The 11,102-nt window shown below is 37.8% G+C and overlaps 3 protein-coding genes across 3 annotated transcripts; all 3 read left to right on the top strand.

The window, feature by feature from the left end:
- Positions 598–1,794, top strand: LOC104713708 (protein BRICK 1-like). Its single transcript, XM_010430891.2, has 2 exons — positions 598–987; positions 1,433–1,794. Exons 1-2 carry the CDS (start codon positions 855–857, stop codon positions 1,555–1,557), a joined length of 258 nt encoding a protein of 85 aa, XP_010429193.1. The 5' UTR covers positions 598–854; the 3' UTR covers positions 1,558–1,794.
- LOC104713709 (glycine-rich domain-containing protein 1) lies at positions 2,690–6,520 on the top strand. Its single transcript, XM_010430892.1, has 8 exons — positions 2,690–2,834; positions 3,105–3,283; positions 3,440–3,563; positions 3,657–4,367; positions 4,446–4,990; positions 5,070–5,262; positions 5,366–5,521; positions 5,609–6,520. The coding sequence occupies exons 2-8, from the start codon at positions 3,120–3,122 to the stop codon at positions 6,242–6,244; spliced, it is 2,529 nt and encodes an 842-aa protein (XP_010429194.1). The 5' UTR covers positions 2,690–2,834; positions 3,105–3,119; the 3' UTR covers positions 6,245–6,520.
- Positions 8,728–11,102, top strand: LOC104713710 (auxin-responsive protein IAA8). Its single transcript, XM_010430893.1, has 6 exons — positions 8,728–8,922; positions 9,449–9,983; positions 10,075–10,304; positions 10,406–10,547; positions 10,694–10,755; positions 10,847–11,102. Exons 2-6 carry the CDS (start codon positions 9,481–9,483, stop codon positions 10,888–10,890), a joined length of 981 nt encoding a protein of 326 aa, XP_010429195.1. The 5' UTR covers positions 8,728–8,922; positions 9,449–9,480; the 3' UTR covers positions 10,891–11,102.

Consider the following 11,102-nt stretch of genomic DNA (forward strand, 5'->3'; position numbering starts at 1 on the left):
GTCACCGGTTGTATAATATAGGATCTTATTAGGTGTTCAAAAACACTGAGGTACGTACGTACGATGTTGTCCAGCAGGATAGGCAACGAGTTATAAATCTCTTAGATAAATGTATAACTTTGAATTATTTTGAAATGATGTGAATGCGGAGAACAAACACTATAATAAGTGTATAGTATAACAAGTAAGTATATGATATATATACATGATGATGTTCGAGACATACACATACATATAGTGTTTCAGCCAATGATCATACCAAATAATTCACTAGACTTATCTTGAATCCAAAGAATAAAGATTGGTTGTAATAGTATTCACTTATCTTATCTCTTTTTGTTTGTTGTTGTAATAGTTTTAAAATGTACTAAGAACCAAGAATTTCTCAATCTTTAAATGATAGTGACATTTGAATAGAACGAAAAAGATTGAACACTAACTACGCAACATAAAACATACAAATTAAACCAAACCGGCCCACCAAAATGAAAATAAAAATATATAACCCACATTCACATATCAAATATCAAAAATTACAAATTAGTCCCTTAATTTTTGTCATTCTCTAACAAAACACCCGTTTCTTCTTCTAATCTCGTACTTCGTCTTCTTCATCAAATCACACAAATCATCTAAAAGAAACAAACCTACGAGAAAAAGGACAATAAAAATTCAGAATCTCTTTTTTTTTTTTTTTTCTGACCTTTGTTCTCTAATCGATTGCTCAATCATTTTCTGGGCCTTTGTTCTCTAATCGATTGCGAAAAAAGGGTGAATGCAAAAAAGCTGCAGAATTTGAAATCTGTGAGTATCATTGTGTGTGTGGAAGAAGAGAGAGAGAGAGAGAGTTAATAATGGCGAAAGCAGGAGGGATCACGAACGCAGTAAACGTAGGAATCGCTGTTCAAGCAGATTGGGAGAATCGAGAATTCATCTCACACATCTCTCTCAATGTTCGTCGTCTCTTCGAATTCCTCGTCCAATTCGGTAAACCTCACTTTAATTTCTCTGTGTTGGGTTTTGAATTCTTCGTCCAATTTTGGAGTTATCTCAGTTTCGTCTATGCTAAATTTAGAAACTTTGTTTAGGGTTTTGGTCAAAGGAAGGTTTTAGATGATTTGGGTGATTGATTTAGGTGGTGGGTTATATGAAAAATTCGGACTTTTTCATTGGTGTTTGAGATGAGATGATCAGATTTCATATGTATTGGTTCTATGTTGATTCGTTTGGGCGTTTATCTGATTTGTGATCCTTTTTGACTTGCACATGTTCTTTAGATCCATGGGCTGAGACTGAGAGAGATCTTTGTAATGATCTTTTTCTTAGCTTCAATTCTAGCTGGTTGTGTGTTGATGAAACTTTTCTGTGTTGAGCTAATTTGATAAATGTGTGTGATTTGATGTTATTTTCTTGTGTGTTTTTTTTTTATCAGAATCGACCACAAAGAGCAAGTTGGCATCTTTGAATGAGAAGTTGGATCTGTTGGAACGTCGCTTGGAATTGCTGGAAGTGCAAGTGAGTACCGCCACAGCTAATCCTTCTCTGTTTGCTACGTGAAACACGCATAGCTGATATATCTGTTGAAATCGAAACCGAAACCTGAGTCTGAGCCTTTGGCTTAATCGTAAGAAGCGTCTTTTGTTGAATGTGTACCATTAAAATGATTCTTTTTCTTTCTTCCCATAGCTGTAGTAAGTAATCTGGTAGCTTAAAAATATGAATCCATTCATAACTCTTGTGTATCTTTTGTCTGTCTATTAAGATCTCTTTTGAATGGTAAATCATTTCATTAAACTCTTGGAGTTCTGCTTCTTTTTGCTGTTGATTTATAAACTTTGCTGAGGTAACCAGTTTCCATCTTCAATGCATCGGATTTTGTATATTCGTCTTTTCTCTTCACTTGGTGGAGCACATGTTAAACCCTGTTGTTACCCCTTTTTGCTTTTCCATCAATGGAGAAAGAAGGATCCGAAAAAGCTCATGTATTTGTGACTTAGATTCATCAAGACTGGCCCCATGGTCTCCACCCTGTAGGAATTACGAGATCACCCGCAAGGGGTTGTGGACGGACCAAAGATCCAAGCCATTGTTGTTGACTGTTATGCTGTTTTCTAGTACCTAAGCGGCTAAACCACAAAACTTCTGTAGACCATGGATCACTGATCATTAGTTTTTTTTGCAAAGAAGTTGTCCATTGATGTCCCTTGTGAGAAGATGAGAGAAGCTTTGGTAAGGCTAGTATGAGCTATATGGATTCCTCACTGGATCTCAAACAGTGCTTTAGCTGCTCCCAAAGAGTCCGAAAAGCCTACTCAAATCATGATAGAATTGTAGGATTTGATCTTTTAACATACAAAAGCAAACTAAACGGAGAGAGCTGAGTTCCTTGGCCGTTTCAGACTCTTTATCTTATACATTCTGAACTCCGCAATCGTTTTGTCTGAATTTAATTTGCTGCGTCTGGAGGACGACAACGGATCCTACTACAAGTGTACTAAAGGATCCTCTGATTCATCTGGAAGGACAAAGATCGTTGGATTCGATTGATCCAAACCGGTATGGTTAAGTTCGGTTTAGTACATTGGATTCGATTATCCGATGTGTATACTACACGTTAAAAGTACAGTTGGTTTAGGCTTATCGCTTATGTGATTAAGGGGCATATATGGCATTTAACGACCACCGTGTGTGGGATCGTTGATCTCGAAGTCGCTGTAACTATAAGTAGCAGCCTTTGTAAGTAATTGTTCATCATCATCATCTCTGGGTAAAGCTATTCTCTTAGTGATCGGATAAATTCACAGGCGAAGAAGTGAGGTTTCCGGCGATCGGAGGTGAGTTCTCCGTTTGATCATTTATGCTAGTTGCTGCATGTGTGACTTCGTTGATTAATTTTGATCCGAATTACAAAACAAATACTCGAAAAATTGGGTTTAATTCTCCAGGAGTGTTGATCTTTCAAATTCATAAGGGTTTATGCAATTGATTAGATATAGATCAAATTTTTAGGTTTTAAATTAGGTCAAAATCTGGTAATCACCTATTTGATTTGCTTAAGTCGTTAGCAAATTGATAAGTTTTTTTTTGTAAATCGTTTTGAAAAGGTTAAAATTGAAGTGATGGATAAGGAGAAGGATCATGAATTGGAGTGGCTTGAAGCTCAGAAGATAGAGATAAGCGTTGACTTATTAGCTGCAGCTAAGCAACAGCTTCTGTTCCTCGCTACTGTTGATAGGAACCGATGGCTTTACGATGGCCCTGCACTCGAAAAAGCCATCTACAGGTTTATATCTTTCGTATACAACCTAGGTTCTAGGTTCTCTGTTTGTTTGTTTTTTAGATCAGCGAATCTTTTGAAGTGATTATATGATTTTGGAGGGTGATCTTTCGTATAGCTTGATGGGTTCTTGATTGTTCTGAATGGTGGTGATTTGTTCAGGTACAATGCTTGTTGGCTTCCTTTGCTTGCCAAATACTCCGAGTCATCATCATCAGTTGGTGAAGGGCCTTTGGTCCCTCCTCTTGATTGTGAATGGATTTGGCATTGCCACAGGCTTAATCCGGTAAAGTTAATATGGAATTATCGATAGGAAAAACTTTTGACTTTGTTGTTAGATGTTTGATTAATTTCTTTTATCATGTTTAAATCCATCCAGGTGAGGTATAAGTCTGACTGTGAGGACTTTTACGGGAGAGTTCTCGACAATTCTGGAGTTGTATCTTCTGTTAATGGCAACTGCAAATTAAAAACTGAAGATTTATGGAAAACATTGTATCCTGAGGAACCTTATGAGTTAGACTTGAATAACATAGTCTCGGAGGATGTCTCTGAGAAATCTTCAGCTCTCGAGAAATGCACCAAATATGATCTTGTTTCAGCTGTTAAGAGGCAGAGCCCATTTTACTACCAGGTTTCGAGGTCCCATGTAAACAATGACATTTTTCTGCAAGAAGCTGTTGCGAGATATAAGGGCTTTCTCTATCTGATTAAAACGAACAGAGAAAGGTCTTTAAAACGGTTTTGTGTTCCGACTTATGATGTTGACCTTATCTGGCACACACATCAACTGCATCCAGTTTCTTATTGTGATGATATGGAGAAGCTCATTGGTAAGGTGTTGGAGCATGATGATACAGATTCTGACCGAGGCAAAGGTAAGAAGCTCGATACCGGTTTTTCTAAGACTACTGCTCAATGGGAGGAGACTTTTGGTACTAGGTACTGGAAAGCCGGTGCAATGCATAGAGGCAAAACCCCTACACCTGTCACCACTTCTCCTTATGTTTCTGATGTTTTTGCCAAAGAACCAACTGCAAAGGACAATTTTCAGAACTTAATCCAATTTTCAGAGGTGGAAGTTGTTGAGGTAGTTATTTTTATCCTTTTCTGTGGTTGTCTCGAGGTAATTGCAGTTGTGGTGATGTGATCCTTTTGTGTCCTTCAGGTTCTCTTGGAGATAATTGGGATTAGAAACATACCAGATGGACATAAGGGAAGGCTCTCGGTTCTGTTCAGTAAAAGCCAGCCTGATTCTCTTTTCAATGCTGAACGTAGACTGACCATTTTATCCGAGGTTGGGGAAAAGCAAGTTGCTACTTTCCAGTGTGAACCTACAGGAGAGCTTGTTTTCAAACTTGTTTCCTCTTCACCGTCTAAGATACCAGTTTCGAGAGAGCCTAAAAACTTGGGTTATGCTTCTTTATCACTAAAGGAGTTTCTATTTCCAGTAACGACTCAACTCTCTGTGGAAAAGTGGCTGGAGTTAACACCTAGCAAAGGTAGCAAAGCAGATCAAAAACCCATAAGCCTGCGAGTCGCTGTCTCGTTTACTCCACCAATAAGCAGTCCATCAGTTTTACACATGGTTCAATCAAGACCATCGTGCAAAGGCTCTTGCTTCTTTCCAATTATTGGGAAGTCCCGTCTTGCTAAGAGCTTAACACACATTGTTGATGAAACACAAACAGAGGTGATCAGACTTCAAATGAGGTATGGCGTTTGACACAACACTCTCTCTTAAAAACTAAACACGTTTTTCTGCTGTGATCACCTCTTTGTTGTGTTTTAGGAACTCTACTAGTGGAGCTACACTTAAACATGATCAAAGAAAAGTGATTGGCGAGACAGACTCTGGTGAAACTCACGTGCTTGCGGATTATACTGGTAGTTTCTGGTCTTTGTTGAACTCCAAATGGTCACTTAAAAAAATGAACGCCTCCAGTGCAGATATGCCGCTCTTCGAGCTTTTGGGTCCTCAAGTGGTATATTCCATCATTTCATCACTCCAATTAAAAAAAGAGTAACCTTCTTGTTTTTGACAATGTAATACACTCCAATGATGCAATGCTTTTTATTGGTTTGCAGGTGAAAGTTTTCTCTGGGAGGAAGCTGGATTATGAACCAAAACACTGCGCAAACCTTAGAAGTGATCAAGATTTCATGACTCTTGTGGAATTTTCTAAGCAACATCCATATGGAAAAGCTGTGGGATTGGTTGATATGAAATTTGGTTCCATTGAGGCAAGTGTGAAAGTTTGATTTAATCTGGAATGTTACTTCTTCTTTATCTTCTCCGTGCTCATTTTGACTCTGTTATTCAATATTCAGGCGAAAGAGAATTGGTTGGTTTTGCCTGGAATCGTATCTGCTTTCATACTCAATGCTGTTCTGAAGAAAGGAGGTTTTGATGGCGTCACTGTCGGAACCAAAGACGTAAAAGAGGAAAGCAAACAGACTAAACTTGTAGCTGTGTCAGAAAATAAAGTGAATGCAGACTCCACTCATGTAGGGACTGCAGCTGCTATCATAGCTCCTGAAAAAGGCAGCGGCTGCGGAGGTGGCTGTAGCGGTGAATGCGGAAACATGATGAAAGCAGCTAATGCTAGTGGTTGCGGCAGTGGTTGTAGTGGAGAATGCGGAGATATGGTGAACATAGCAGCAAATGCTAGCGGCTGTGGTAGTGGATGTAGCGGTGAATGTGGAGATATGGTGAAAGCAGCAAATGCTAGCGGTTGTGGCAGTGGTTGCAGTGGAGAATGCGGGGACATGGTGAAAGCAGTTAAAGCTAGCGGTTGCGGAGGTGGTTGTAGTGGAGAATGTGGAGACATGGTGAAAGCAGCGAAAGCTAGCGGTTGCGGCGGGGGTTGTGGCGGGGGTTGCGGAAACATGGTGAAAGCAGCAAATGCAAGCGGCTGCGGGGGTGGTTGTAGCGGTGAATGCGGAAACATGGTCAAAGCAGCTTAATCTGGTAGTTGTGGTGGTGGGTGACCTAGTAGAGAACACGAAAACATGGTGTACAGTAGTAACCGTGCTATGGAGGCAGTTGCGGTGACATGAAGTTTGTTTACTAGTGAAAGTGGTGAAGCAAACGCCCCCGACAACGCCGTTTGTGGCTTAATAGCAAACTTGTAACATATAAATAAAGTTTGTACTCTTGTTGTTTGTTTATGCAATGAATGGTGTGTTTATGTGAACTCGAGTTGAAATCAACATCTTCAGTTAGATGTTTTAAAGATCTTAGCTATGGTCCGTTTCTTTACCTTCTTAATCTATTTAGATATGGTTAAGTTCGCAACTCAGGTCTCTGTACTATACTACTGCTGTATTAATGTAAACCACACCACAGGACAAAAGAGTAGGAAAGCAATAACATTCATGCTTGTGTTCATTGTCATCAAAGACTATAAGTATCAGAGAACCACCACTTGGCATGAGGTAGAAACTAGAAAGTCTCGGAATGGTACGGAGTTCTGGAATCATCTAAAAGAATTCAAGCCATGGGTTCAAATCGTAGACTATTCACCAACCAGTAAATCCAATCTCCACACAAACTTAAGTGGGTGTGAATGTAAGAATAATTGGGCTTCTAATGGGCTATTGAAATTTTTAGACAACTCAAGTTTTCTTCGTCTATCTTCTTTATTTAAGTAATATAGGTACTTTTTGTAGAGCTACAAGTTCTCGAAACGTGTCCTCAGTGCATAGGATAGTCACACGTGATGAACATATGATCTCGCACGCACACGATCTTTGACTTATGATCTTTCCTTTATCCCATTCCCAGTACTAGAGAGACTGAGAGAGTAGTAAACACATGCTCTCTCTAGAGAGTAGAGAGGGACGTTTTACATGCCGACACTTGTCGTTTACTTATTCGTCTTTGGTCAAGCAGGATTACTTATTTGTTAATTTTATTAGTATTAGCTTTTAATTAATTACTACTACAAACAAAGGTGACCGGCATAAACGGAAGCAGTGGGTCCTTGTTGTCTTTGCACTGCCCCGCAAAATCTGTGCTTCAAATCATAATTATAATCGCTTATAATTAGTGTTTGTTTTCTCTATTTATTCATTTAATTTTTCATAGTTTTCTTAATAAGTCATTACGGATTTATTATAAGTTTATATAATAATCGCTCCACGAGTATAATAATTTTGTTAGTGAATCCACACTGATCATCGCCCATCGGTCATCTTCTTTAATCATCTTGAATTATGATATGCTGCTGATTCATTTCGATTTTGTTATGTTCTTTTCAAGGTTTCTATCTTTGGCTTTTATGTTATAGATATTTTTAAAAAAACATAAATAAAATGGAGTTAGGTGACAGGCATGTCAACAGTGAAGATCATGACCTTCTTCTTCAATACACTTCTTCTAATTTACTACAATGTTATTGTTATTTTTTTTTTGTGTCATTCCTCTCGATCGTTTTCACACTGATTGTGTTCTTAGAATTTTGTTACTCCTCGTGCAATCGCCTCACTAAATGTTACTATTTCAACTCGATGTTTCAAGCCAATATTTGCATAATTTTGGATATGCATGACTATATGTAACAATGTGTAACAAATAGACCTAGTATTCATCGTCATCATCGACATGGTAAATTGATAGAAAAATGAACTTGTTTGTCTTTAATGTCTTTTGGTGCATTTTATCTTAAAAGTTTTCTTATAGGTTTTACTATTTGAATAATTTAATTATTTGACCATTCAATCATTAAACAAAACAAATCAAGGAGTAGTTAGTAGTATAATTTTTTCCCACTGGTTAACTGTCTGGTAATTTCATAATTTTTACCCCTTGAATAATTAATGCTCTGTCTTACTTTTTCTCAACCCATTGGTAATTTTTATTTGGAAATATGCATATTTTTAGACAGACAAATTTTAAACAGATACGTGGTCCCATAACTATTGAAACTCAGATTATATAGAAAAAGTTAATTAAATTCAATAGGGTATTTTAGACCACTCAGCCTCTTCAATATTGGATGGTCCCATTTCTATTAACCAAAAAAAATCATAACCAAAACAAAAACAAATCTGTTATATTCATGAATTACTTTGAAAATTTTAATAGTTGATACATATAATTACTGATAAAACATATAAAAATATTTGTAAATAAAAAATAATAGTAATAAACACACGCATGTTATTTGTGGACCCTTTTTTGTAATAATAATAGTAATATTTTTTTTAAGCTTCTTTACAAACCAGAAACCTGAAACCATGTTACCTGTAACAACGACATGTATTTATTATTATATCTCCACGAAGATCTAACGACTCAGAGTCTCTCTCACTTACTCACTCTCAACCGTCAGATCTTCTTACTGTAGTCCACACCGCATGCAAACAAAACTTGATTCCTCCTTAATGACCATGCTTTTGTAGTTTATTACGAAAACTGCCACTCCTTCCATGTTTTTTTTGTCTTTTTTTCTCTTCTTCTTTGATTCTTGAACATTGCGCTTTTTGTTAGCTTTTTTCTCTCTGCTTCATTTTCCATGGAAGGACCTTGAGCTCTGCTTCTCTTCTCTCGTCAAAGTTCGTGTCTTTTTTCACTATACACTCTCTCTCTCTCGTTTATTTGATCTTCTATTGTGTTCTTCATCTTCTCCTTCTCTCTCAAGGTACTAGTTTCAACTTCTCTTTTTCGAAATCTGCTTCTGTAGTTTCAATTTCAATCTGGGTTTGTTTATTTTGTTTTCGTAGCTTCTGTGGATTCTTTCTCTGGGTTTAGTTTTTTTGTTTTCTCCTAAAGTAAGTGTTTTTTAGTTGTGATTTTGAGCTGAGTAAAATTTTTGGGGAGAATGCAGAGGAAATTAGGGCACAAAATTGTTGTTTCTCTGCTTTGAGTTTCATGAAAAGTGATTAATTTTGGGGTAGATGAGTTCTGGGAACCAAAAAGTTGAATTTGGACTATGAATCCTAGGTTAAAGTTTCTAACTTTATTTTACTTGTTAAGCAAATTTGACCCAATCCTTAGCTGAAACCCTAATTTTTGTTCTGGGTTCTTCTTGTCTCAGAACCAATGATCTAGAAAATAGTGATACTTTCTGCTTGAGCTTTGTTGAGATTGTGAATTATGTTCATGCAAATGCAGATTTTTGTGAAATTAGTTTGATTTTGTATTGTTGTTGTTGTGATGCTAAGCAGATAAAACAAAGTCCAGCAAAAATTGAGATCTGATGTCTTATCGATTGCTAAGTGTGGATAAGGAGGAACTGGATATATCACCACCTGGTTTGAAAGAACGTAACTACTTAGGCCTCTCTGATTGCTCCTCTGTTGATAGCTCAACCATTCACAATCGTGTTCAAGATGGTGAGAAGAGCAATCTCAATTTCAAAGCTACAGAACTGAGGCTAGGTCTTCCTGAGTCTCAATCTCCCGAGAGAGAAACTGATTTCGGTTTGCTTAGCCCGAGAACACCCGATGAGAAACTTCTCTTCCCGCTCTTACCTTCTAAAGACACTGCTGCTTCTGCTACTATAGGGCACAAGAATGTTGTTTCTGGAAACAAAAGAGGATTCGCTGACACTTGGGATGAGTTTTCGAGTGTTAAAGGATCTGTTAGACCAGGAGGAGGGATCAACATGATGCTGTCGCCAAAAATTAAGGATGTCCCGAAGAGTATTCTAGAAGAACGGTCTCATGCTAAGGGTGGTTCGAACAATGCACCAGCTGCCAAGTGTGTATTATGTTATAAACTGGTTTATGAGTTTTATGGTTTGTTTATGAGCTAAAGCTGAATCTTGTGGTAATCTATCTATTGTTTACAGGGCACAGGTTGTTGGTTGGCCTCCAATCAGATCATACAGGAAGAATACAATGGCTTCTTCTACTTCGAAGAACACTGATGAGGTTGATGGGAAACCTGGTCTTGGTGCTCTGTTTGTGAAAGTGAGCATGGATGGTGCTCCTTATCTGAGAAAGGTTGACTTGAGAACTTACACTTGCTATCAACAGTTGTCTTCTGCTCTTGAGAAAATGTTCAGCTGCTTCACTCTAGGTGAGAATTTTTTATGTGTTAAAGCAAATCCTTGGTTACGTTGTAAGAAGAAACGAACAAAAAACCAAAAGTGATTTCTTGTCTTGTCTGTGATCTCTCAGGTCAATGTGGACTTCATGGTGCTCAAGGGAGGGAAAGAATGAGCGAGATCAAACTGAAGGATCTCCTTCATGGATCAGAGTTTGTGCTTACTTACGAAGACAAAGACGGTGATTGGATGCTTGTTGGAGATGTCCCGTGGGAGTAAGCTTCTCTTGAACTCGCAACTTTAGTAACTCTGTGGGTTATTTGAGTTGTTCTCGGTTGATTCATGCTACTGAATATGTCCATCTTTAGGTTTTTGTTACTGCTCAAACGTTGAATGAATCCTTGTTAAATCCTATTTGCAGGATATTTACTGAAACATGCCAGAAACTGAAGATCATGAAGGGCTCTGATTCTATTGGGTTAGGTAAGCCATTTACTTTGACAACATCTTTCCCCTTAATGTGAATACATACTCAGTGGCTCACTCTATTTAGTGTTGATTTCCTTGGTCTCAGCTCCAGGTGCAGTGGAGAAATCGAAGAACAAAGACCGGGTTTGAAACAAAGAAGCTCAAGACATAAAACACTATGCACAGTTCCAATGTTTAAGTCTTCTTTACTGATGTTTGAAAAACTCTTTAGTATTTTACTAATTTATGTTGTAAGACTTTGGAATCTCTTATTTGTGTGTGTGTGCTTGTTCAGAACAAATACATTCTTGGTGTTGCTTCTACCTTCCTCTTATTTGGAATCTCCAAGACTTTTTTCTCAA

This window comes from Camelina sativa, chromosome 9 (assembly GCF_000633955.1).
Source record: "Camelina sativa cultivar DH55 chromosome 9, Cs, whole genome shotgun sequence".
NCBI lineage: Eukaryota > Viridiplantae > Streptophyta > Magnoliopsida > Brassicales > Brassicaceae > Camelina > Camelina sativa.